The sequence below is a fragment of the Rosa chinensis genome, chromosome 7 (genome assembly GCF_002994745.2).
Source record: "Rosa chinensis cultivar Old Blush chromosome 7, RchiOBHm-V2, whole genome shotgun sequence".
NCBI lineage: Eukaryota > Viridiplantae > Streptophyta > Magnoliopsida > Rosales > Rosaceae > Rosa > Rosa chinensis.
Window position 1 is genome coordinate 43,092,164 of NC_037094.1, and position 27,917 is coordinate 43,120,080.

The 27,917-nt window shown below is 37.8% G+C and overlaps 2 protein-coding genes across 4 annotated transcripts; one reads left to right on the forward strand and one right to left on the reverse strand.

The window, feature by feature from the left end:
• Positions 1–11,946: 11,946 nt before the first annotated feature.
• On the forward strand, positions 11,947–15,367 carry LOC112175292. The gene is made up of 8 exons (XM_024312969.2): positions 11,947–12,106; positions 12,232–12,388; positions 12,530–12,629; positions 12,721–12,841; positions 12,960–13,081; positions 13,467–13,588; positions 14,133–14,292; positions 15,023–15,367. Exons 2-8 carry the CDS (start codon positions 12,262–12,264, stop codon positions 15,135–15,137), a joined length of 867 nt encoding a protein of 288 aa, XP_024168737.1. The 5' UTR covers positions 11,947–12,106; positions 12,232–12,261; the 3' UTR covers positions 15,138–15,367.
• A 4,124-nt stretch (positions 15,368–19,491) lies between these two features.
• LOC112179281 (kinetochore protein NUF2 homolog) lies at positions 19,492–27,665 on the reverse strand. 3 transcript variants are annotated; one of them, XR_002927715.2, is made up of 12 exons: positions 25,820–26,088; positions 25,525–25,740; positions 25,345–25,435; positions 25,072–25,251; positions 23,837–23,926; positions 21,850–21,957; positions 21,142–21,195; positions 20,835–20,949; positions 20,555–20,712; positions 20,340–20,435; positions 19,890–19,998; positions 19,492–19,787 (listed from the first exon to the last, which is right to left on the reverse strand). XR_002927715.2 is itself a non-coding variant. In XM_040511666.1 (12 exons), the coding sequence occupies exons 2-12, from the start codon at positions 25,981–25,983 to the stop codon at positions 19,957–19,959; spliced, it is 1,314 nt and encodes a 437-aa protein (XP_040367600.1). In that variant the 5' UTR covers positions 25,984–26,055; positions 27,237–27,665; the 3' UTR covers positions 19,492–19,956. The 3 variants fall into 3 exon arrangements, 2 of the variants coding, with proteins under 2 accessions (XP_040367600.1, XP_024173420.1); XM_040511666.1 differs by adding an exon at positions 27,237–27,665 and having other exon boundaries at positions 19,492–19,998; positions 25,820–26,055; XM_024317652.2 differs by having other exon boundaries at positions 19,492–19,998.
• Positions 27,666–27,917: the final 252 nt, after the last annotated feature.

The following is a 27,917-nucleotide window of genomic DNA, read 5'->3' on the forward strand; positions in this document are numbered from 1 at the left end:
AAATCATAAACTATATATTAGCGATTTATATGTAGTTAAGTTCTGTACAGATGGCAAATGTAAAGATGGTAAGGAGGTGTTGATCAAGGCACTAGCATAGGTAATTCCAACCTATACCATGAGACCCCTATATACTACATCAACGCAGACGCCGTGAGAAATCATGATATGGTTCATAAAACTTTCGATAAGAACAAACGAAAGACGGTGGAATTCAATATGAGTGATTTCAGAAAAGATCGATGGGATGGATGGAGGCTGAGCGCCCGTAACAAACTGCAGTCATTTTCATGGAAAGACGAGATAAAATTGTTGATAAGATCGTTTGAAAGTTTAGCAAAGAAATAAAGCATCTGAATCCATGGGAGGATCAAGGATTGGTCGTGGGTGTTAATGTATTTCTTCGGCGTGCACATTTGATGTTTTGCTGGAAAGGAGTCTTGACCAGAGAATCAAGAAAGAGAATGCTGACCAACGTAAAGGTAGCGCTGAACAAAATGACTAAGATGGAGCAGTGTCTATAGGGGTTAGGAGAGAACAGGGTGGTTGGTGAGGATGTTCTCTGCCCTATTTGTTTGATTAAGTTTGGCGAAGAGGATAGTGATGTTGGACCCAGTGATGTTTGCAGCATGCCATGTTTATAGTGTTTCATGGTAAGAAATGTTTACAAACATGGCTACAACATGATAGTTGTAGTACCCCGGAAATTCATTATTATTTTCCGAGAATTTTCTGGAATTTAATTAGTGGTTATCGGATGGTTTCGTGGCTCGTGGATGGAGCGGAAGCGTTTCAGGCAAATAATTATTCAAGAAGCGTCATTTAGGGGGGGGGGGGGCACAAGGGTTGACTTTTCATTCGTTGGGTTTCTCTAAAAACTTACTTCACGAAAGTCGTAGAACGCGTCGATACGAGTTTATGGACATGCGGAAATCGGAGTTTGTATGAAGAAGTTATGGGCTTCGGAAAAACTTTCCATTTTTGTATAAAGGACGAATTTTTGCAAAAATTACAAAGAATGACAGACTTCCAAATCTGGAAACCGTCTCTCTTTGTCTCTCCCCAAGCCCTCATCTGCCTCTTTGCCGGCGTCGTTCTCCACCGTCTGGCCAGCATAGGACATCAAACAAAGTGGGCTTTCTTCGCCTCTATCTCCTCTACAAGTCTGTGGAAGAAATTCACCAAGATTGGAGCTGTGGAAAGAGAATCATTGACGAGAAAAGCTGTGGGGGAGCTGAAATCGTCTTGATCGGAGTCAACGATTCTGACCACCATAGCCGGTGTTTCTTGAGCGGTTTTGTAGCCCAGAGGTTGGGGAAGGTTTCTCCCAAGGTGGGTTGCAGCGATTTCACTTGTGGAGGACGAATCGAAGCTTTGAAGATCTAGGGTTCATTCGGCTCCGATTTGTTCTAAGGTAAAATTCGATCGATTGGCTTATAATTTGACTTTGGTGCAGTTATGTAAGTTGTAATTGGAGTTGAGATGAAGAACTTTTGTGTTAGAAGTTTTGTCAAATTCCGACTTTGGGCAGGCGGCGGCGCCGCAACTGTGGTGGTGTTTTCCAGCGATTTCCAGCCACCTCATGGATAGTTTATGTTCCTAATTGTGATATACTCGTCGATACGAGCATTTCGATATGTAGATTGTAATTTTTGGAGATCGTATGAGCATGTTGGGGTTTTTACGGTTTTGAACCATTCGATTATTCGATCAGTGAGGATTCGAGTGTTCGATCGACTTGTGGTTTTGGTATATCAATCGTAGAAGTATTCTGGAGACTTTGAGTAGTCTCGGATGTGGTTTCCCCTCGATTGGCATCACTTTTGTGGTTTTAGTTCAAAATGGGGGTTCGGACTTTAATCACTTAGGGATTCGTGCATTGAATCGAGACCGTATGTGTTTAGGTACTTGACAGGCTTGTGTTGAGCAGATTACGGCGATTTGTGTTTGTCTTGGTTAGGCGTGAAGATGCAGCGGGATTCAGAGGTGAGTAAATCTCACAATATTCGTTATGAGCATAATTACCATATTGTCTTGGAGTCATTAGGTTAACTATGACTATAGTTGGTATTAGTGGCATTCCTGAGTGGATGACTACATGTGTGTGTATATATATATATATTTACGTGAAATGTGATGTGATGTGAACAATAATTGAAATGAGTTCATTATTGCTCGAGAATGGTGAAATTGTGTATTGAGTTGTGATTATAGAATTTCATGTGTTGAGATATCATGAGTCTAGTACGACCGTCTTAATTGAGATTTAAGATATGGTAGCTTATGTAGGAATATCTGTGTGATGAATCGATGACATCAGTGTGATGAATCTTTGTGATGATTGTCATGTAAAGATTGTGTAGGAATATCTGTATAATGAATCGATGATATCTGTGTGATGATCAATTTGATGATTGCAATATGTGTGATGACCGGCAAAATCTGTATGATGATCAGTTTGACGATTGCTATCTGTGTGATGACCAGCGAAATCTGTGTGATGATCAGTAGGATGATGACTATCTGTGTGATGACCAGCGAAATCTGTGTGATGACTGCTCGGTAGCGGAGTTGCATTGTTATTAAGTTAACAAAAATCGAGAGGACTGCTGTGATGGTCGAAGCTACCTACGGATGTCAGAGTATGGGGTTATGATGATTACTATGACTTAAATTGCTTGTCTTAATGTGACCTCCTGAACTAAAATTGTACGCAAGGGTTACTATGAATTGTTTTGCTTGTTTTGAATTGTGATTGCATTGTTTTCTTCTTGATTTTATTGATTAATGGTTTGATTGATCAGAAAGGCCATAGTGGTGAAGATTGTGCTCTGTGTGAGGATAGGAAGGTGATTCATTGTTTTCACCTTGATGTCATGTTGATGACAAAGGCTTCCAGTGGGAAGGAAATGAGTGTGAATTTTGTGACTCACCGTTGTGCGTCAAAGGATTTCCAAACATTACTTGAGGAGGTTTTGTTTGACTGGAATTTGTGTAATTGGATGCTAGGTTGAGAATCTGAGCATGTGGTTTTAGTCACGAGTTGACTTACGTAAGCATGTTATGGAATGTTATGAAACAGATGGTTGTAGTTGCAAGTTATGTGCTTATTGTTGTTTAGGTTGAGGTGACTTAAGAATGTGTTTCTGCTTTGTAGTTTTGAGTTTACTCATATACAAGCTTTCATAAGCTTACCGGGTTTTTTGTGTGGCAACCCGGTGCACTATTTAATAGTGTAGGAGTTAATCCTGCAGGTCAGGACAATCGTAGCTGAAGCTGAGATCGCGTGCTTACAGCTATACAGTAGGAAGCCAATTTTGTGACTTTATCTTTAAAAAGACTTCCGTTGTAGTAGCTCTGAGGAGCATTTACTTATTATTTTGTTGTGGCAATTTAATTTGTAAACTTGTGTAATAGTGGACTCTGCGGAGTGAGTTTGTATTGACATAGTGGGTTCAGGGCATCAGTTGTACTTGGTTTAAAGGGAAAAAGTTTTCTAGGTATTCTATATTGATGGCTGAACCATCTCGCATATATAATTATGGGATTATATATCGATTTTTATTTGTGTTTAAAAATCGGGGCGTGACAATGGCAGTTACGATGCATGTCGATATAAACTACCTGTTTGATGAGGCTTTTCAAGTTAGCTTATTTTTCAATTTAATGTTTTAGAAAATGTAAATTATATTGTTTGTCTAATGCGACTAAAAATACATGGTTCAACTATTTAGTAGTCAGTCTACTTGTGCTGTTCTTCTACAAGCTTAAAGTACATGTACCCTTGCCCTTCATCATATTTTTAAATTTTTATTGGCCCTTAAACTCAATATGTCTAAAGCATATGACCGTCACTACAAGAAAAAGCTTCATTCATAGCATATAACTATAGTGTTTTGATTGGAAATGCTATCAATTGTGAATTTGTAAAATTTCTATAGTACTTAAATTTGATAAATGCTCTTAAATGAGTATAAACGCTATTAAATAAAACTCATCTACTGAAAATGCGAGCGGGAAACAAAAACAATGCTCAGGGCTTTAATTTATGAGTTCAAAGCGTGACCCAACTTCCAATACTCCACTTTCTCAAATAAAAATAGAACTCCCAATACTCCACCATTTCAAAGCTTGAACAAAAATTCTCTCTCTCTCTCTCTCTCTCTCTCTCTCTCTCTCTCTCTCTCTCTCTCTCTCTCTCTCTCTCTCTCTCTCTCTCTCTCTCTCCCCCCAAAAGATCCCAGCGACTTTCTTCTTCTCTTCCCTGGGTAAGCTATTCCCATCCAACTAAAACCTTAGATCTGTTTCTGATTTCATCCAATACTCCACTATTTCAAAGTTTTGATCTTTTGGGCGACCCAAAATGGAATCAGATTGATACATTCAAGTTTAGAGAGAATGCAGAGCAAGGTTTGCCAATCCCGGATTCCGACTCTGTTGGTCTCAATGTTCGACCTTTGCCTCAATCTACATCGATCGCCAGATGATTGGTTATGTTTAGTCTCTCAATTTTTTTTTTCTTCAAATTTTGATTAACCCCCAAATAGGAAAAATTGGGTTTTGAATTTGGGGTTGGATGCAGGTTGCGGCAGGATTCGGAGAACATGGTTTATTTGATTAAAGAGCTTGATATGATTATTGGGCAGGTGGGCATTTCTCAGTTTTGTACTTGGGATTCAATTTTTTTATTTGACACTGTTATGTGCAATGAAAAAAAATTAAAGCTTTTTTCATGTTTGGGTTGCCTGTGTAATGTAATTAGTGAGTTTAGTAGAATTTTTAGTACATTTTGCTGCCCAGTACTTTAACATTGATGGTGGGTTTTGGATACAAGTATCATTGTTGATGTTTAAACTCTAATATATAATTGCATAGATAAGTGAATTACCGAGGACCATTGAAGTTGAATAATGTGAATTGTTTTTTATAATTTGCTGTTTTAGGGGGGATCTGTCATATCAGTGTATGATACATTGAAAATCATAGCTTGCTAGTAAGATGATAGTCATTTGTTCTCCGGTTTAATTCAAGATTTGTTATTTGAGTTTTATGATAACATAGTTTAGGTATAAATCTATGGTTCTTATCCGGAAAGTATCTTGTTAGGGAATAACATAAAAAGTTATCAACAGTTAAGATGGATAGTCCAGGCCACTGGTGGTGATTGAAATTTTCACAAAATTTGGTTGTAAGAACAATAAAGATGAAATATGTAAGGCGTGGAAGGAAACTGGTAATTTACTAATCTCGATTTTGTTTTGTTGTATTTTGAACTTTATGATCGACCAGGAGGCCATGATAGTCCTGACCCTTCGTTGAATGACTCTACACACCAGGGAATCCTAGAATGAGTACTGGATTATTGGCACAATTGACACTGTAAGTTGGAATATAAGTTCTTATGATCTTCTGCTTATAACATCTTTGGTTTTGGTTCCATTTTCTTTGGTTTTAGCGCCCGTAATAAACTGCAGTTATACCAAATTTCAGTGGAAAGGCAAGATAAAATTATTGATAAGATCATTCAAGAGTTTAGCGAAGAAATAAAATAAAGCGTCTGAATCCAAGAGAGGATCAAGTGTTGGTTGTGGGTGTTAATGTATTTCTGCGGCGTGCACATTTGATATTATGTTGCGAATGAGTCTTGACTAGGCAATCAAGGAAAAGAATGTTGACCAGCATATAAGTGGTGTCGAACAAAAAGGCTAAGATGGAACAGTGTAAAGAAGGGTCAGAAGAGAGCAGGGTGGTGCTGAACAAAAGGGCTAAGATTGACCTCTAAACATCACAATTCGAAAACGCATTGCCATAACATAAACCCAACTCATTTTCTCTACTTACAAATGCATCATCCACATTCTCGATAACCCCTCAAAATCTATCACAAAATCCATTCAAATTTGCCAAACAATCATCACCCACTCCCATATTCAAGAATCTAGACACAAAATTCAAAAGAACCCTAAAACAACTGCGAAATACAATTGAAAACGCACTAGATTTGCTCCATCTCTTAAATACTAATGTTACAATCATAATGGTATATTACCAACATAGAAAGTAGCCAGTCTATTGCTTTGGTCTTTCTACAACATTGAATTTATCTGTCTAAAATGGACGGCCCAAATGTGATTACAAATTTTAAGGTACTGATACCTTAAGGCATGGTAGAACTTTCCCCCATGTAAACATGCAGTTTCAATCATTAGTTACATGAGACATGCCCCTAAACACTATGTGGATTATTGCTACCTAAAGAAGATCTATATGGCTATTTATGCCAACACAAATGTCTTTTTTGATGAATAGATTGTGGGGCGTGCCAGCACACTGTCGAGAGACCAAGTGTGCGATTTAAATGTGACGTGTGTTCTTTGACTTGTTAAACAATTGCTGGCTGAGGGAGAAATGGGTTCTTGGCCAGTGATTCGCTACCTTATGATCAATGACTTGATGGCTGAAGGTCGAGTGACTCGGGTATAGTAGTGAGGGTATGAGTGAATTCAAACGGTCTGGTAACGAGGCTGTGATCAACCGGATCCAAATAAAAACATTTGACAATGAAAGTAAATTTGTAAGAGATAAAGTTTTCAAGATTAATGCCTACTATGCGATACGAACAGTAAATAACATAATAAAACAAGCAAAGCATAAAGAAATTATTAAAGAGATCAAGGACAATAATAAAGCTAGAATGTAAAATGACTAACAAGCTAATCAACAAAAGGTGAAAACTACAAACTATTATAAATGGGTAGCAATGAAAACAATTTAGAGATCGATACTAGGCTACAAGAGAAATAAAATGAATTAACTTGAAACTAGTAGAGTTAACAAACCAATGAATTAAAATGGCATCTACCTAAGCAAGAAATAAAATGAGAGTAAAAAGCTTGATGGCTTGTGTTTCTGGAGTTGTGTGTGTAAAATGGCATGGCAAAGCTCCTATTTATATTGGTTGTCTTACAACTGACTTGATATCTTGATTCTTCAAAGTTGAGTAGAACTTGGCTTCCTCTTGGCTTAGTGACTCTATTTTGATAGGCTTTGATGATCATCATTAATGGATGGAATTAATCTTGAAGCTAGAGGTCTTAGATTAAGCTCTCCTTATATACTGATATGGTCTTCAAGTTGAGTAAAGCATTAACTTGATCAATTCTTATCCTTATCACTTACTGACTTCTCCAATTATCCATTGTTTACTTTCGTAGTTGTCGAGTTAGAGTTGGAAGCTAATTTGGACAATTTGATCGACTGGCAGGTTGGTTTAGACAAAAGACTTTCTTTTCGATTAATGATCATGGGCCGGCCGATAACCAACGACCTAAACTTTGAAACAAACCATCGTCTTGGCCCTTTGTTGGCTTACATTATACTAAATTTATTGCCCAATTAATCTTTGGCCAACATATTTAGTCATCGGCCCTATTACTTGTTTGAGCGGCTTGTTATAATTCGAAGACATTCAATGATGATCCACATATTAGCTATGTCTAAGCGAACATGAAAATGTGGGTACAAAAATTACCCCCAAAGTTTCTTGAGCTTTGGTGAGTGTCCTCGAGTGATTTAGGAACTTGACCTGACTTGCCTGCTTAACTGATACTTTTCACATAAAACTCACTAGGGTTCAAACGTAATCTATGATGGAGAAACTTTCGATGATTTATTTTAGCTTTGTGTGTATCTTCATGTAAAAACCAAAATGAGTAGTGATTTTATTGCTATGGAAGCTATTGCTATGAGTGTTATCTTCTTGGTAACTACTTCCAAAAGCACGGAGGATGTTGTTGATATGGAGACAAATTATTCTCACACTACTCCTATTGGCAATTCTTCTAATGATAGTGTCTTTAGCAGTGAAGAGCATGAACCTCGGATGTTAATGTCATAGAAAAACAAGTTGTCTACATTTAAAACTCCAAATAATGAGGTTTAGACTCGAGTGATTTAAAAATTTTCTTTGCTCTAAATTTTTACTAACAATGGTGAAGTTGCTTCAAATGAGAAGACTCCTACTAAGACTGGAAGTCTTTCTAAACAAGATACCCCTTGTGAAGCACCTATTGTTAGGCTTGGAAATATGTCTAAGGAAAAGCCAAAGATGCCTATGAATTCTAGTACTGTAAAGCCTTCTAATGCTAGTAATGTCTAAGTTTAAAAGAACTCTAAAGATAGAAGGAATATGAAAAAGAGAAGAAAATTCAAGGGCAATATGTCCAATGACGTAAAGTGGTGCCGCTAGACACAAAGCAAGGGTGAAAATGAGGCTAGAGATTTCTTCTTCTTTTCTCTGTCTCAACTACAGTTTGTTATTGTATGTATAGAAATTAGAAAACAATTACAATAATAAAAAATTTCTAATTACTCAACTTTTAGTATATCTATATAAAAACGTGGGTTGTGGTTAAATTATCAAAAATCACCGATACACCTTTGTCAATATATCACCTAATATAAAAATTTCTTATATCATAGGAAAAACTATAATTTTAAAAATCAAGAAAGTATCCCGCTCAGGTGGCCAATTGATATTGTGCACGTGGTTTGCTATGGTTTTTTTTTTTACTTCTATCATAAGAGGATCAAAGGATTTCACTCTTACCCCCATGGTGACTTGAACCCATGACCTCGATCTTAGGTAGTAGGGGTTTGCTAAGGTTCTTTTTTCTTTTTTCTTTCAAGAGAAGAATATTTTTCACTCTTTCATGGCATTGATTAATGAAATGATTATCATCAGGCTTGCTTCCAAACTTGTGTTGGTTGATTCTACTAAGGTTCACCTAGTGATTCTCGGAAAAACATTGATTTTAGACGATGACATGTCTTCTTTTATTGATCACTCCCTCAACGACTTGTGAAGAATGCCCCTTTTAAAGGTACCATGAGGCAACTTTAGGCACTAATAATAGTGATTAAATTTATTATTTAAAAAAATAGTGTTTAAATTTAGGATTAAATTCTGTTTACTACCTTGTTCTTTCAATGATTCATTAGTTCAGTCCCTGCACTTCTAATTTAATCAGAAAAGTCCTTGCACTCTTCAATTTCATCAAATCAATCCAATCCATTACTATTCCGTCAATTTTCGCTGTTAAAATGCTGACGTGGGACCTTCTCATAGGAAAATTTTCCAAACTACCCATCGCTAGGCTGCCCGCCGACATGTTAGTGTTGTGAATGCAGATGGGTAGTTTGAAAATTTTCCTCGAAAATTGACAGAGTGGTGACGGATTGGATCAATTTGATGAAATTGTATAGTGCAAGGACTTTTCTAATTAAATTAGAAGTGCAAGAACTGAATTGATGAACCCTTAAAAGTACATGGTAGTAAGCATAATTTAGTCCTTAAATTTATTAGGCTTCTTTAAGAAGTTTTATGGCTCGCTTGATTTGGCTACTATCTTGATGGTGTACTACAAGGTGGACCATGACATTTCGACAATTCTATGGTGGTGCCTCTCAAACGCAACTTTGGTGGAGCTTCATTTTTTTTTTTGGTCGTGAAACTGATATTCATAAAGCCAAAAGGCATATGGAGGCCCAAACAAAGCCAAGGGCAGGCAAACAAACCCCTCAAAGTCAGAAATTCATAAGAATTAAGACATGAGTAGGATAACAACTAAAAAAACCAAATTAAAACTAAAAGCCCAAGCAGCCCAACAAAACCCAAGCCCTAATCAAAGCTTCTTCTTCCTCTCCACTTTGCAGCCGCCATAGCAGATTCGTCACCGGAGCTCCGACGGAAATCGCGAGCAAGGATTGGTAACCAAGGGTGGTCTACAGAGGTGAGGATACGGACAGAGCCGCCATACATTCTCCAGTTGACCGATTACGAAAAGATCTCGCATAAAAGGATAACAACAACCAAACCACAATAGATCTTAGCAAAGAAAACTGAGATCTGAAGAGGTGGTTGCAGAGGTGTACGAAATCTTCCATGGCAGGACAAGGTAGACAAGAAGAAGGAGATTTGTTCACGGTTTGGGAATCTTGAGGAGCAAAGGGAGAACAAAAACTGAGAATGACCATGAGAACAAATCTGTCCAGATCTAGATCTAAAAACAAATTTGATCTGTGAGGGCTGAAACTCAGATGCAAAGGAAGGGGAACAAACAAGGAAGTCAAGTCACCACTTGGGTGAGGAATCACCACACAGGATGAGGAGTCACCACAGGGGATGCGGAGTCACCAGATGGGTGAGGGAATCAAAGAAGAAAGGTTTGCTGTAGAGATGAGAGAGCTTGGGTTAGAGAGAAGCAGGAGCTTCTCTCTCTACATTTTCGCTGCCCAACTTGACGACTTGATTTACCACTTGGGTGGAGCTTCATATTAGGTTCCAATACAAATTTATTTCATAAGGTAATTATGAGCGAATGCAGGTGTTGCCATTTGAACTCATCAAATATCATAGTGTACCCCACATCTAATATTTGTCATTAATTTTTCCAACTTTACCCCTTATTCGAATACATTCAACAAAGAAAAACCTATCGATGACACGAACCAAGCACATAGTTTCCATCTTCAAAGTTGAGACTATGCAGAAAGAGGACTAATGATTTTATTTTTCCAAGCAGTGGCAAAGTCAAAAAAATCATTTCTAGGTAGGACAAAATTAATAAATGTCATTATTTATAGAAGACAGTGTAGCCTCTTTAAAATTTTCATAATATCTCTTCACGAACATGAAGGATGTGGTAAATGAAAGAATAATATATTTAAATTAAATAAAATACATACGCTATTTCTTCTTCCTTGTCCTTCATACTTTATCACCTTAAAAAAAAAAATGAGTTTGAGCAATTGCCCAGATTTGCAACCCCTTAAATCTGCCCCTATTTCCAAGGATCTTTTATTATAGTTCTTTTGTCAATGATCATTTTTTCTTGTTCATGTCCCTTTTCTTCCATCGTTTTATTTATGTGAGTTGTTTCTTGTGATACAATCCCTTAATCTTAAGCATGATTGATGGCTGTTATTGATCTATATAACATATGTATGGAGAGCTCAACGCTTCTTTTTGAATAAATAATCTCATAGATTTTCATTGATAAAAGATAAGGCTAGAATGATCATTACATATTCTTCCGCTACTATCTACAGATAGACAAAAATTGCGGTGATACCGCAATGATACATATGATAGGTCTATTCATTAGAACTATCATGCTCACTTAATAAAAACAAGCCTATAGACTATGTTTACAGTGACATAGTTAATAGGCGAAGTAACAAAGACTCACTGACGCTTACTAAAATTAACAAGCATAGCTTCCTAAAAACAGTTAGGAATTATTAGAAAATCAAAAACTAACTAAATAAAGCCCAAGAGAGCTGCCCAAAGGAAAGTCACAACTCAAGCTCAGCAAGCTTGGTCAGAACCAAACACAATCCCAATCTTCTCCATGAAAAAGAATTTAATACTGTAAAGCCTTCTAATGCTAGTAATGTCTAAGTTTTAAGAAACTTCTAAAGATAGAAGGAATATAAAAAGACAGTCTCATTCTCCTCCATGAAAAGACTTTTCTTTTTTCATGTTTGGACGTACACATTTTTTTTTGAAATAAAAATAGGTAAAGCGTATTATCACTCTGAGCCGGAGGTTGATTTGGATAAAGCTCTTTCTAGAAGTGTTTTTGCTCACCTTCGCTAGAGGGTTTTTTTTTTTTTTTTTTACCTTATGTTCGAATGTTAGACTTCTTTGAATATCCGACTCACATTTGCTCAACTTGTATGTCTAATCAGGTTTCCACTATATCAAATTTCTTGAGTATTTTTTTTTGACCTTATTGGTCCAAAATTATAAAAGATAAAAAAGTATTTTTATCGAATTTCTCAAAAAAATTAGTCTTCAATATTTTTATTGAAGAAAGTTAAATTAGAAATAATATTTTTATTTTCTCAACAAAAACAAAAAACAAAAAAAAGAATTTGTTGTTTTGGTGTTGGCGGAATTTCCTTTCAATTGCTTCTCAGTTTGGTTTTCGTAAAGTCTTAAGAATCGTGTGACCTCAAACTCAAACTCAAGAGTTGTGTGAAGTCGGAAAGCTCAATCATCTGAACCACCGCCGTCTTCGGAAGCTCTATCTCTCAACTCCAGGTAATTACATGCTGCTTCAGATTCTAGGTTTTACTTGCTGTAATCAAATTCATGATTCGATTCATTCCCAATTGGAAATTGGTAACCTAATCGTTCAATATTGGTTAAATTATCCTCTATCTCAGGGGTAATTGGAGAATCAGACAAGGAAGAACATGAAGAAGAGAACCATGTACGCCTGGGGACTGGCCCTCCTCTGCTTTGTCGTGCTCATGATCGTCACTCCCGCCATCCCTCAGTCTCAAGCTTACCATGATTTCGCTGATAAGCGCGAGTTTTTCGGTTCGAATCTCTCTCTCTCTCTCTCTCTTGAAGAATTCCTGTATTTCTGTTCTTTTTATCTTGATCACTACCAGATGCATTCCACTCTTTTTTTTGTTTGCTCTGAATAATTGAAATTGACGGGCTCAGTTTTAATCTCAGGTATTCCCAATACCCTTAATGTGATTTCAAATTTCCCTTTCCTGGTCGTTGGTATCATTGGTCTCGTCCTTTGCTATTATGGGAACTATATGAAGCTCAGGTACTGTAATCCTGTACTTTTGAAAATTTTCAATGCATAAACAACATTCTGAAATAAATTAATGCATTCTTCTTCAATTTTTTAATAATAGCTTGCAAGGCGAGCTTTGGGGTTGGACATGTTTCTACCTTGGTGTGGCTGCTGTTGGGATTGGATCCTCATATTATCATCTTAACCCAAACGACGCTACTCTAGTGTGGGATCGCTTGCCTGTGAGTTTGATTAGCTGTTAAAATGATTTTTGTTTTATAGAATATCGGCGACTATCAAGATATCATATATTCCATTAACTGACTTTTTTTTTTCTTCATGTTCTCATGACAATTGTAGATGACAATTGCATTCACATCAATCATTGCAATTTTCATCATTGAAAGGATTGATGAACGGAAGGGGACCATTTCCATTTTACCTCTGCTTTTGGCGGGTGTAATAAGCATATTGTATTGGAGGCAAGCACTGTACCTCATTCCTTTTTATTATGATGGCCACTCTCTCCTGAGCTGTATTTACACTGTAGAGGAACTAGTTGTAATCATGAAGTACATCTTCTAGAGCAGGAATACGAGTTTTGGTTTTGCATTCCCTTTGATTGGCATGCACCGATACCAGGGTTGTGGAGTTCTGGGAAAGATAGGCTATTAGTGAAACCTTTATGGGGTTTGGAAGAGTCTCAAATGTCAATTCATATTGCCTTTTAACCCCTTGCTAAAATTGGCTAAATACTGTATGCATCTGCCTAGTTACAGATGATGGTGCCTCAATATCAAAGTTGGTTGTGGTGTCTGTAAACTGCATTCTATTTCAAAATATAATTGATGTGATATCCTTCTGCAGATTTTTTGATGACCTCCGCCCATATGCTCTGATCCAGTTTCTTCCTTGCATTGCCATTCCCCTGATGGCTATCTTGTTGCCCCCTATGTACACACATTCCACATATTGGCTTTGGGCAGCAGGTTTGTGGTTTTATTAACGAGAGTTCCTATGATAATTTATATATATATATATATATATATATATATATATATATATATACGGAGGCGTTCCAAAGAGGACGTCCGCACTTTCGTTAAAGTGCGGACGGCGCTGCTGCAGCTCGGCTCGGGGCGCGACGGAGCGGCGAGGGTTGCCGGAAGGACGCCAGGGGTCGGGCGGAGCCGTCTGTAGTAGGTGGAGTCGCCGGCGACGTCGTTGGAGGGCTGCCCAGAAAACCTGCAGTTGCAGGTCGGGTTGCTGCCCAGAACCTGCAACCCCGACCTCCTCCGACCGTGAACACTGCCCAGAACAGTCCAAGATGCCTCCGGCCTCCCTCCTGCAAGCCGCGCGCCGCCGCCGCCGCCTGGAACGCCTCCGCTGCATCGCCGTCCGCACTTTAGCGAAGTGCGGACGTCCGCTTCAGAACGGGCCTCTATATATATATATATATATATATATATATATATATATATATATATCTAGTGTTTTCATTTTGTTGGTTATAAACTTTTCCTGTTATTGCAGTGTTTTATCTTTTAGCCAAGGTGGAAGAAGCTGGTGATAAAGTGATCTACAAATGGACATATCATATTGTTAGCGGGCACACCCTTAAGCATCTGTGCGCTGCAATGGTTCCTATCTTCTTGACGCTTATGCTTGCAAAGAGAACTATTGAACCAGAGAGGTATTTGTCATTGACTCATTTCCCTTCAAATTATGTGCGTTTCAGATAACAGTAAGCTTTGCTGCATGTAGCTGAATGGGATATGCGTAACAATAGGCCAATTCACAAATTTAATCTCTGTAGAAAACCCGATAGGAATGAGTTGATCTTTCAGCAGGTTTTTTTCTCATTTGATGATAACAGCAGTCAGAAAACTCTATAAACCACAAAAGGACCATGACCATATGTGCTGATACTACCCACAGTTTTCTCTCATATCTACTTCTGATTTGACACTTTTTTTTTTTTTTTGTATGAAGACTGCAGACTTCATTCCATACTAACAATTTAGCCACACTCAAAATTTCTTATATATATTCTTGTCAGGTCTTCTACTTAGTTTGTCAATTTTCTCTTTCCAACTGTTTACACCTTCTATTCTAGGTTTGCGGAACAGCACATTAGTTTGTGAGAACTGACCGACTATATCATGTTTAGGTGTATGGATTTCTTTGTATTTGCTTTTCAATCATGCCACATGTTTGTTAGTTGTGGATTTGACATGATGCCATATATTTTTTGTACTTGAGGAATTGAACAACCCCTTGCCATCTACTTATCAGTCTTCTGATTTTTTTCCTTAATTTTTTTTTATTAATTGATAGAATCATTCTTGTGTTAGTTCTATTGTAAACACTGTCTTTCTGCTAAAACAATCGCTCTTACTCCTTCCCCTATGATGTTCTTGCAGGCAAAGTTTGCTCAAGATTTGGAAGGTTTCCTGGACTGAGTATAGAAGGAAGGGTAATGACACGGTGGTAGAGAGCTACACCTATACTACTGTTCCGGTTGTGGAATCACAATAGCCCGTTGGAGTAAAAACAGTATATATGAGAAAATTTACACCTGTATTTGGTCAGAATATGAGAAAGAAAAAGTAGTCAGCACATTGTTATACATGTTGACAATGGCTAACTAACAAATACTAATTGTGCTTCGTTTGAAGTTACGGGAGCACAGAAACTTTTCCATTTTGTAAATAGAGAAACATAGTACCGAATTTTAAATTTGTCATGTCGATTGAGTTCTTTCACCATTTCAGTTCTGCATGCAACTTACTTGGGGGGTGCTCTTGTAGAGATATCTCTTCTTTCTTTTTTTTTTTTTTTAGTTTTTTCTGATTTGGTTATATGGAAGCCTTAAAAAGGCCTAGAGAATAAATGATAAAAAAAAAACAAGTAACAGCCTAGATCTAAAAACTTCATTAAGGTCATCCAAGAAAGCCTCGGCAGATTGAGGTGGATGAGGTTCAAAGAAGAGGACTCCGCGATCATGATCAAGACCAGATTTGGCCAAAGAATCAGGTTGAGACATGAGATGTCTGGAGCTAAGGACACTAGGACAGTGGCACCAAGAGGATGAGTTTGCACATGACAATTTAAATCAGGGAAACAAGAACTGCAGAGTAGGATTCAATTTGAGTGGGGGAGATGCGTTGATCCAAGGGCCACTTTTAAACCAAGAAGCATTCCCGAGGCTTCTGCATCAAGAACCTGACCAATGCCTAGATTAGCATCAGTATGGCCGCACAGAACCCCACCATTACTGATAGTCTATTAGTACTATTCCTTGCACTATCAACGTTAAGTTTGGCAGACTAACAGGGGGTTTTTGACTTTTTTCCAAACCAAAAAAATTGAGATAATAATCAGTGATGACATTGGCTTTGGCTTGAGACTGATTCCACTCTTTAGCAGCTGTGTAAATAATTTGGCTATCAAAGTTAGGATAAAAAACAACCTTATTGCGCCACTTCGAAATGTACCAACAGATAGGTGAAGAAATCACACATCAGACCAGAAGAGCGGATGATCTTGCAGTGCAAATGTGCAGCAATCCCCATTGAGACCAGGAGCCAGGAGGGATGCATATAATATGATTGATAATATCTGGAGGCTGGGATCAAGAAGCTCCAAATTTCATTCATCATCATTCCAGAAATCACAAATTCTAGCATTGATATCGTAATGAGCACCAGTGAGAGTATGAGCAAGAATAAGTGAGTAGGATAACCAACAATTAGTCCAAAACATGTTATAGAGATATCTTTTCACACTTTGCATCTCTTATAATGTTCTTCTCTAACTATTAGAACTTCAATTACATTATGAATGTACTTGGGAGTTCCATAAATTTATTTGCATCTCTTATAATAGCCATACTTAGAACGACTTGAGTTCTTTAATTCCATTTTCATCATGACAAATATAAGTTCTTCAGTTCCATCTTCATCATGACAAATATTTCGAGACCTGCGGAGTTTAAAGGCATGGTACAAACAAATTTGCATCACTCAAACTCCCACTTTTCCAACGTTTTTATCATAACAAACAATTCTCTTATGATAAAATATGCTAAGGTGTCTAGAACTCTCGCATCTTTCCCACCTCAAAGGGAGCAGAATCATAGAACTGAGCTATTACCAATACAGCTCTTGTGACTGTAACACCATTCAGGTATCCACACTTTCAAAAGACAAAAATTCAGCAGATTGTTATCAGGCCAAGTGTTGGCCCATTTTCATCACCTGTTTTGCTAGTTAAGAAGAAATGGATCTTGGAGAATGTGCGTGGATTACAGGACTCAATGCTATAACAGTTAAAGACAAACACACCAATACTAATAGTGGATAAGCTTCTACATAAAAGACATGGATTACTGATATACACCAAGCTTAGGATATCATCAAAGCAGGACGCTCCTAGCTGATGTAGTTAACTGATTTCAGGACTCAACAAGTCAACAGTGGGCATTACGAGGTTTTGCTCATGTGAATTGGCGTCACCACCGCTCCCTCAACTTTTCAAGCAGTGACGAATGATGTATTGACAGACTTGTTCTACAACTATTCTAATAAATCTCATCTACAACATTTGGATGAGGAACACAAGGTTGCAGCAGGCAGCATTTTTTAAAACTGAAGGAGAGTAGATGTAGATTTGCTATGACAAAAGTGGAGTGTGTAGCTAGGACATATGATTAGTGCTAAAGGTAAGATTGATTGTATCACGAATGTGAGTAAAACCAAAACCCCTACGAGGGTTAAGAGGATTCTTGGGGTTAGTTGGCTACTAAGAAAGTTTGTTAGAAATTTTGGTATTCTTGCTAAATCATTCACCAAAATGTTCAAGACTGATGGTTTAAAGTGAACCCTTGAGTCCAAACAAGCTTTTAAAGAGTTGAAGCCAGCCAGGCTTCCTCGCCTGTCTTTGCACTTCAAGATTCTACCAAAAAGTTTATAGTAGAGCGTGATGCATCTGCAAAGGAGCTGTGCTATCATAGTAATAATATCTGAGCGAAACCTGGGCGCCAAGACATCAAGCTTTGTTAGTAGGGTTTTTTACTTCAATAGTGTCTGAACTCTTCGAAGACTTTTAAAATGATAGCTGAACTCTCAAAGTGATCAAAGTGATACCTCTCAAATAAGAAGAGGTATTCCGTTGACAAGAAAATTAGAGTCCAGGTATCACTTTGATCACTTTCAGAGTTCAGGTATCATTTTAAAAGTCCTCAAAGAGTTCAGACACTGTTGAAGTAAAAAACCCTTGTTAGTAACGACAAAAACTACACTAGGTCATCATTTCAAAATCTAGATCTCCTAATTATTTAGATTAAAATAAGTGGTTTTGAAAATGATAGGGTATGGCCACTCCATTCTTTATAAAGCTGATAGAATGATGCTGCACCAGATAGATTGTGAAGAAGGTCTGAACTGGCAGCACTTACTGGAGTTTCCACAGTCATCAATTTATACTTGACATTCAGCAAGGTTGCTTGAAGGACACTGTAGCAGCTACACTTTACTCTTGTGAATTCACAATTATACTCAAAGGATAGTGTGTGTTCTTGATTGCAGTGAAGTAGTGAACGGAGATAAAACTCTTGAAATGATTAACAGGAGGGCATGCAGGTGGCCTGAAAACTTAAGCGAATAAACAGGTCTTTTGCTTTGCATGGACTGCAAAGGGGATATTAATAAGTCTGTGGCAAAATGCAGTGTTTATCAGCAAAACTATTATTATGAAACAATCCTCCCTACTGGATTGTTGCAACCTATGGCAATCCTAACAATGCATGGTATCAATGCCTTTATTGATGCATTGTCTAGTTCAAATGGCAAAACAGCTATACTGGTGGTGGTTGACAAGATTGACTGAGATTGCATACTTCATTTTGGCCCACCTTTATATTACATCAACAGTAGCTCAAATATTTGTGTAATAAGTGTTTGGAATTCATGAGAAGATCATTATTCATAAAGACACAATCTTTCTTTAGTACTTTTGGGAGACACTTATGAATTGAGGGCACCACGCTTAACAAAAGTACAGCTTGAAAGTTAAACTGGGAATTTGGCCCGTTTTGGTAAAGTTTCTGCTTTATAAGCTAGATAGCAAAAGGTGTTCAGTAAAATTAAATAAAGTATCTTATTTCAAAAGTCACACCTTAATGTTGCTAATAAAAGTTGATAAAACACAGTTTTCATAAGCTAAAAGCTACCGCTGCTTATCACTTTAAACAAGACTTTGGAACAATACAAGAAATGTATGCGTGGAGAGACCTCAAGAAGCTTTACCATGTGCCAAGTGGTCGTACAACACCTTATCCCTAAAAGGTCCTCTACTGAAATTTCAGCTTAAATGGATTATCTAGCTTTCTCTGTTTTCATCCTTTTTTAGGGAAATACGACCATTTATCTTTTTTACTCCTTTTTTATGTTTTTATATTACGACACCCAATAAGGTATAACAGAAGACCACTACTAAAGTAATTGCACCTACATCTAATGAGCATATAAAGGCAAACAATAGTCCCCAAGAACCGACCATTGGCGAAACCAACAACCAAGCTTCTAGAGGGGGGCAAGAGAGCAGAGCACATTTTTCCTCCTAATCCTTTATAAATATCATTAATAGAAAAAACATAAATTATTTTATCTAGAAAATAAGATGCATGTATTTGAACAATTTTTTGTTTTTATTTTGTGTTTTAGTTACTCAATCATCAAATCTCTAACCTAATATAATCCTAACACATTCTCCACCCTCCCTCAATACTTGGACTAACCCCAAGGGATTGCTTTTCTTCTATGTGGTGGTTGAGATGGCTGTGAGGTAACAAATTGCCTGATCAGATTGATGAAGCGATGATATACAGGAATTAAGCTATAAATTGTTCTGGTTCATTTCGGGAACCATCCGAGGACAAATAATCAAAACAAGACCTCATTTGTAAATAAACTACTATTATGAAGACAAAGGTCTCTAAAAAGTGCCTTTCAAAAATAATATACAACTCCCCCTACCAAAACCAAAAAAAAAAAAACAGAGAGAGAGAGAGAGAAGAGATTATACAACTCAATCTGCATAGCAAGCAAAAGCAGGCAACCTTGTTGAAACTGAAGGGGCATTCTTTTGTATGAGGGATGAAGCATCCGGTGAAACTTTCTTGTCAAACTGAAGAAACAAGATTCAAGTGGAAGATGTATACAGGAAGGATGCATCAGGCTCAAGGGGAAGATGTATACTGAAGAAACAAGATACTTTCTGCGGTCTAACCTGCCAAGAAATTCCAAAAGAACCTGCTCCATGCTCAATGTGCTTTTGAGTTTTGACGCTCTATCAATCATTGCAGCAAGATCCCAATTGAACTTGCATATTGGTGGAACTGCAACCATTCATGTACATAGACATATTGCAACCATTAAAAATTGTTCAGGCTCGAAACATCAAGCAAAAAAATGAAGTGTACTACCCGTATAAAGAGCACAACTGGCATAGATTTCAATTTTAGTTTCCACATAAATATTCCTAGTGGAAGATCAGGGAATTCTTTTCAATACTTTTTTTTTTAGGGGGAGAAAGAAAAGCGAAACAAATAGCAGAACCTAAAACAACTCTTCAACAAATTGAAGAAGAGAAAGCAAACTTTTCCTTATTTGGGTTTGGCGAATAAGACTAATCGGTATAAAGCTAGTTGAGCAAGAAAAACACTGCAATGCTAAGTACCTCTTTAATGATCTCCTCACATTTATGAGCTAATGCTTGCTGATCAGCTGCTGCAGATTTTCTTACTGAGGCAACCTTTGCAGTTATAGAATCCACCTACCAATTGCAGAGCTAAAATTATATACTTAACAAAAGTATCAAATACGTACTTTAGATTAAAAAAGAATCTAAAAAATACAAAAATTATCCCCCATCATAATCTACACAAAAAATACCTCTGCTACTGCAGCTTCAACATCCTTTTGCCTTGCTTCAAGAACACCCCTCCTTGATTCCACCTCCAGCTTGACATTACTAAATTCTTTAGTAGCCTCCTCAAACTTTAGATCTCTTTCCTTTTCTAGCTTCCTTTTCAAGTCATTCAAATCTTTCACTGAGATAAGAGAAAAAACAGCTCTAAACTCCAAAGCACAACTGACCATTTATCTCTCATATTAAGCTGTCAATTATTCAGAAAAGAAAGAAACTGAACACAAATTGACTATAAGAGAATACCTTTTGCCTGTCGTTTCACAACTTCGTTTTGAAGAGACTTGATCAGGATTTCATCATCACTTATTTTGTCTTTTAATGCTTTATAGTCTTTGCCCGCAAATTTAGCAGAATTGACCTAATAACTCAAAAGTGGCAATGTTATGAAGTTATTATTTCAAGCAATGAACAGTTGCAATGCATGAATAAGAAATGCAAACGGTAAAGTTCGTTTAGCACAAAGAAGGGAAACCATATCTTATACTGTAAGATAAATCTGGATACTGCTACAAGCACTTCACACTTGAAAGCAAACAGATTTAAAGCATACCTGTTCTTGTATAGCCTGCATCTGGGCCAAGTGCTTTGATAATTTCTTTAGAACCTGAGAATACGCACAGAAAAGTTATTGATAAAATTAGCAGTGGCCAACTACATTCTTTCACAGACACATGTTACTCTTATTTATTTATAATTTACATGTGAATTGGTGGAAGCATATCAAACACAAAAATTCACCACTCAGAATACTTAAATGCATATCACTACTTCTGTGTCAGTTCCCAATATAACTATATTTTAATTATATTAGTGTATTCAGTGACAGTAACATTTCCAAGAGCAGTGTGTACCACTGTGGATTTTTATCCCTTTCCATACGCTCATTTTTTCTTTTCTTTTCGGTTTTTGTTCATAATGCCAGACGCTAATAACACTTGGAAATGTTACTGTCACTGAATACACTAATATGAACAAAAACCGAAAAGAAAAGAAAAAATGAGCGTATGGAAAAGGATAAAAATCCACAGTGGTACACACTGCTCTTGGCCCGACTGGATTGGGCTTTTTTGTCAAAATCCCTTAATTTTTTTAAAGGTAATAGTCATTTCTAACCAAGAATGTTCCCAATACCAGCTTTCAGAAGTAAAGACACTTCAACTACACAGGCCTACGCAGCGCATTTTAAATAATTAGATCAACATATAAAAGAACAGCATGCAGAGGGGTCACTGAAACATGCACTCTGATAACATACTACCTTCGTATAAACCTCCTCAACAGCAGTCTTCTCCTTAAAAGATTGCATGGCTGACATTTCATCATTCTTTGCCTTCTCTCGAATTGATTTCTTCTCTTCTACAGCCCTCTTTAAGCAAAAGTGTGATTTAGTTAGTTCAAAAGGAGCACAAATCTGCTGAGCAATCAATGAAACTACAGAAACACTGCCGCAGTCAACATAACAAAAATGAAGTATGCAGTTATATAGTCAATACTGGAAGAGAAAAGCTTGTTGTTTGATGTAAACTTGGAAATTACAAAGGATGCATAACTTTAGGGTTTTCAACTGGCTTCTTATGCAGGCCTAACTACGAAATAACTATAATAAGATATATGCAATTAATAACAGAACCAATTAATCATCTGTGTCAAGTATTGTACTTTGCTGTTGAGTTTAATGCTAGATACTTACACATGCCTAAACAATTTAGACCATATAACCCAAAACCAACTGGCTACCCATGTGAATCCCAGTATAAAGGGTAAGGCAAGGCTTCACATTCCTGGTGTGGCATATAACTCTCAACATGCACCCTCACACATCTGGCATAAATTTAGTGAGAGACATGGACTTCATAGTACATGTGGGCATTGGGCCTAACACATGGATAGCCTCCTCTAATAACATTAACTGAAGGATCCAATCCAAAACTAATTGGCAATGGGTGGAGATTGAGGCCTAGAACATTATAAAACATAGGGCAAGGCTTCACGTTTGTGGTGTGGGAAAGACACTCAACAAGGCCAAACTCTTTAATTAGTGCACTGCATTTGATTGGTTATCACACTTCTTGCAAGATAAATTCACCTGTTCTCTAAAAAGATTTGCTGAGTAACAGAAAAGTGCTAATCATTTGCTGGAAACTTTTGTAGTATCAATATGGCATGATGCTCAGTGCAAAAGAGCCAAACCCAATTTCGGTTATTACTCTGGTAACCAAATTTATTCATGAGTAAAATATCATTCTGAGACCCGTTTAAAACTTTAGTTGACCATTTCAAAAGGAAACTCATATGATTCCAAAAAAAAAAAAGGACAAAACTGGTAAAAAATGGCACATCCACAAGAATCCAAAAAGTAATGTTGTAGCCCCTAGGCAAGGGTATGTGTATGTTTATTCTCTTGTACCAAATGAATTCAAACACCTACACAAGTGTCAGACATTAATTTACTTGTGCAATAAGCAAGAACTGGAGTTGAAGGTTGATTAGTAAGTTATATGTATTAATTTGGACCACACATCATCTTTTCAAAAGGCTTAAAAGATTTGCATAAATGAGCTCATCTCTACAATTCCAGAGCCCAAGATTCTTCCCAATATTCTCAACACCAAATTATGTGGATTCCAGTTGGTGGTCATGATGGACTGAACTTGTAAATTTTACATTCTGAAGTGCCATTGTGCTTGAAAAAAAATAAACAAAATAAAAAAAACTGCCATGGTGAGGATCATTGCACCATGTCTAACAATTTCAGAATCTGAAGCCACAACATCTTTGTTTGTGTGTGGGGAGAGAGACAGAGACAGAGACAGACAGATCAATTCCCTTTCTATATTTTTCCATAAACAGAAAAAATTTATTAGTTTATCAGAAGAAATAATCTTGCAGAGATATGTCCTTTGTGTTGGACTGATTTTAGTTTTACACCAAAACAGTAAAGGCCATTTTTTGATTTGTTAAAAGAACCTTATTTAAAAAGTATTTGGAAAAGGACCAAAGTAACAAGTTAAGACTATCACATCTTTTTCTTCAAGTTCTTGCATCTCCTACCATGGTCACTTCCAACTTAAAATTATCAGTATGGGGTTTCAAAAGCATGACAGCATGAAATATACAAATGGGTTAACAACACTGAAAACTAACACATGGAATGTGGATGCAAACCAACAGGAATTTAGTAAAAGTTGATGAATCAGAATTACCATATATAAATGTACCATGACCAACATGAATAAAAAAGGTACCTGCAGTTTATCTGGTGACTGTACAATTCTTGAACGTAATTCTTGTCTCTCGGAATCACATTTTAGCAGATCAAAATCAGCATCAGAAATCTGGAGAAACAGAATAAGACACAAGAAAAAAGAAAGAATAATAAGAAAAGCATATCTATATTTGAATACCAGTAGCTTCTTATATCTGACATAATAATAAATAAATAAATAAATCTCAATTTGAGATGAAAAGGAAATGACCCAGTGAGTTCCTCAACTTCCAGGTCATTACTGTTCCTTCTAAACCCAAAATCCCAACTCAAAGGAAGGACACAAGAGTTGACAACTTTTGGCAATGGGAAATTATGATTTTGAGATAATATATAAATGAGGAAAGGAAAGAAAGAGAGCTCTGTCCCCAACCTATCTCTCTAACCAAAACCTAACCCTTTCCCCATTCCCCACCATATAATTGCAACAAGCAGTAAATAAATTAATGCCATGTTCCATGGATCACAGCTTGAGCCTTGAGCACAGTATTAAAATCCCAGGGATTTTTTTGCAATCCATATTTGCTTCTAATGACTGCATACCATGATGAGTTTATTTCCTCCTTGAACCTCCATAGTCATTTCTCAAGTAGAGTCTCTTTCACCGAGTTCTGCATCCCCAAACCACCTCTTTCTTTTACTTATGTCACAAACTGCCGATAGAAGTATTTCATCAATCTCTCAGTCCTGTTTGCGACACTAGACAGGAGTTGTGTGTGTGTGTCTGTGTGTGTGAGAGAGAGAGAGAGAGAGAGTATTGGTACGCTGCTCAACAGCAAAGTACCTTTGCCCCTCTTGATAAGAAGGCCTTCTTCCACCCGTCTAACCTCCTCTCCACTTTTTCTACTACACAATCCCGTAAAGCTCACCGCCTTGGGGTTCCCTCCTAAAGGCATCCCCAAATATTTCAATGGCCATCATCCTAGTCCACATTCCAGAATTTTGGTCAAGTGCTCAACTCTTCCAACTTGACTGTTTATCCCAGCCGTTGAGCACTTCTTGCTATTAATTTCCAGCTCAGAAAACACACACAAAAATCAATAGACCAAAATAGAATTGCCAAGTTCTGATCCCCTTGGAGACTAAAAACAGTTTCAGTTTCCCTTAATAAAAGCGACCGCAATATTCCTAGAACAGCTTAGAACTTATATGCGTGTACTTTAATTTTATTTAGGTAAAGCAGACAAAATGAGTCCTAGCACTGAATAATCTGACCTGTTTGTCCATTTCTCCACTCTTCTCCTTCAACTTCTTAAGAGAAGTTCTGACTTTAACTTGGTCGTTGTTAAGGCCTTCAATGGTTTGGCGCAATTCTCTAACTCTGGCATCTACCTCCTGAAGAAGAGGCAACTCCTTTTCTCTTGCTTCATTGAAACCCGCAATCTCAGCATTCAACTACAAAACAAAGAATCGGTGAATCGATGCACAAAACTAAATAGTGATCCCTTGAGTTTATTACAAGATACCCTTTCTCTCTATATGATATACCTGTGAAATCTGGCCCTGCAACAATTGGTGCTGCTCCTCAATCTCCGTTAACGGGTTCATAAGTTCGGTGAGTAGATTCACTTTCGTCTCTCTGATAATGGAAAGTAAAAAAGTTAATTGAGAATTGCATATGCCCACAGAAAAACAGAAGAAGAAAAAGTAGTGAAAATAATATTTTACCTGTAAAGATGGTAATTGATAATAGCACTGAGAAAATACTCGGTGCGATTGGGGTCGGGTCTGAGGAGATCTTTGAGGGTGAAATTGTAAGGGCAATCGACTAAGGCGAGGACTTGCTTGATTCTGTTGCAGAGGTTGATGCTGTGGAGGGAGGTCTCATGAAAATCGGGATTCTCAAACTGCTGCAAGGCATCGAAATCAACTTGCCCAAAATCCCTGCAAATCCAGAAATAATTGAGTCCAAATTTCTCAAATTAAGTGGAAATAAGTGGGGGAAGAATAGAGAAAAACTGACTGGTTGAAGAAGTCGAGAGCGATGAGGATGCGGGTGTAGAGGTCGGCGACGAAATCAGGGTTGGGGTTGAGGAGATGGTGCTCCGAAATATCCATGATCTGAGCGTCCATCACGATTGACACTATGTCGCTCCGGGACAGCCGAGGGTATACGAACTTTGACATCTCTCACTCTCTCTCGGCTCTGCTCTACTCTACTCTCAGCCTCTCAGATTCAGTTCACTTTTCGCGCTCCTTCTAACATTGAAAAGATTAACAAATAAGGGACTGTTGTACTCGTACCCAACACAAAAAACAAAAAAACAAAAAATTAAACAGGAAAGTACGGGCCTCACACGCGGGCGAAAATTATTTATTTTGAAATTGAATGTCAAGTTTTTTTTTTTTTTTTGATTAACTAATGAGGATTAGACGATATTAGCTTCTCTGTAACGGCCTGAAAGAGGCACCAAGGTACCCACACAACTCCGAAGGGGACCATTACAACTGGGAGCCCACCGCCCGTCCCTCATTAGAATATTTATTAAAAAAAAGAATCCAAAGATACAGAGTGAGGGGTGGGGGACTAGACCTTAACCACTCCCATACATAGAACAGACAAATAGAAAACCAACCAAAACTAAGCAAACCGGTAAGTAGTATGTCCAGAAAAATCATGCCCAAGAGAACTAAACAGGAATTGAGGGATTGAATCCCACCAAACTGAACCACTAGTCACGGCACCGTGTTTAGCTAGCTTATCTGCGACTTGATTCCCCTCCCTGAAGACATGAGAGATGTGTACCTGAAACTGGCTAATGGATGCAAGGCTATTCATCCATTTCACCCGAAGCCGCCAAGGCGCTAAGCCTGGCTTTTTAAAGTACTGTAATGCCAACATGGAGTCTGTTTCTACCCACAAAGGAAACCAGCCTCTCTCTTTTGCCACCTTAATGACCTCAATCACAGCCAATAACTCTGCATCTATAGCACACGAGACCTGTGCATTACAAGAAAAAGCACCCAAGAAGGTCGCATCACTGTTTCTGAAAATTGCTCCATAGCCAGCTTGATTAATACCACTGTAAGAACCATCAGAGTTAGCTTTAAACCAGCCTCCTGGGGGGGCTGCCAAATCACAGGAGTGAAGCGGGGTGCCGAGGGAAGAAGAGGTGAAATGCCCAAGTAGCCAAAGATGGGAACCTGACTCGAGGTAGAAGATGTGGAGACAAAAGCTAAGCCTGCAGATTCTTTTAGAGACAATAGGAAAAATTGTTTGAACCTAGAGGGGCAACACTCACCACCTTCAAACTTTCTTTTATTACGTTCACTCCACAGGCACCAAAGTAAATTGCAGAGAGAAATAAACCATAGCAATTTTGATGATTGATTAAGGGTAGAGAGGGTAGCATCAAGAAACAGGTCAGTCAGTGATGTACCTGCAGAAATGTGGAGCCGGAACATTTGCTGGAGCCAAGCCAAAGATGACGCAGCCACCACACACTCAAGAAATAAGTGGTTAGTAGTTTCAGTATGTCTCCGGCAAAGATAACATCTTGAACAGAGCTTGGTACCACGACGCTGAAGCCGCTCATCTGTAGAAACTCTATTAAGTAAGGTTTTCCATGCCACCATGCTCTTTCGTGGCTGAATGGCCTGATGCCAAATCCACTTACACCAAGGAGGTGCTGGTATGGGAGAAGACAAAACATGTTATGCCTCCTTGGATGACAAACTGCCAGATGATGCCTCAGTCCAGATCAGCTGGTCCTGACAGGACCCGCCCCGGTTTTCACCCTGAAATCCGAAGAGGCCCTGCGGGGCCCACTTTAGAAGAAATTCTACCAAAAATTTGACAGAACTTCCCCTAAAAATGGACAACCCAAAACCTGTAGAAAACATCCACACTTCTAAATCATCCATCCTTATTCTCCTGGAGCCACCCTGCTCCCTATATCACAACATCTCACATATCTCATTTCATAAACAATTCTGAATTTAAGAATATTAATCTCATAGGTTATCAGAGCAATCTAATATACAGGCGAACAAGAGAATAGAAAGCAAGATAAATGACCGATGCTTTTATAATGCGGAAGCTATGACAGCTATGCCTCAAC

Coding starts and splice junctions, on each gene's coding strand:
- LOC112179281 (XM_040511666.1), bottom strand. CDS start 25,983: ATGTCAAAGTTCGTATACCCTCGGCTGTCCCGGAGCGACATAGTGTCA. Junction 25,252..25,344: donor TGCAGGGCCAGATTTCACAG/GTATATCATATA, acceptor TTTGTTTTGTAG/TTGAATGCTGAGATTGCGGG. Junction 23,927..25,071: donor GTGGAGAAATGGACAAACAG/GTCAGATTATTC, acceptor CTGTTTCTCCAG/ATTTCTGATGCTGATTTTGA.
- LOC112175292 (XM_024312969.2), top strand. CDS start 12,262: ATGAAGAAGAGAACCATGTACGCCTGGGGACTGGCCCTCCTCTGCTTT. Junction 12,389..12,529: donor TGATAAGCGCGAGTTTTTCG/GTTCGAATCTCT, acceptor TTTTAATCTCAG/GTATTCCCAATACCCTTAAT. Junction 12,842..12,959: donor TAGTGTGGGATCGCTTGCCT/GTGAGTTTGATT, acceptor TGACAATTGTAG/ATGACAATTGCATTCACATC.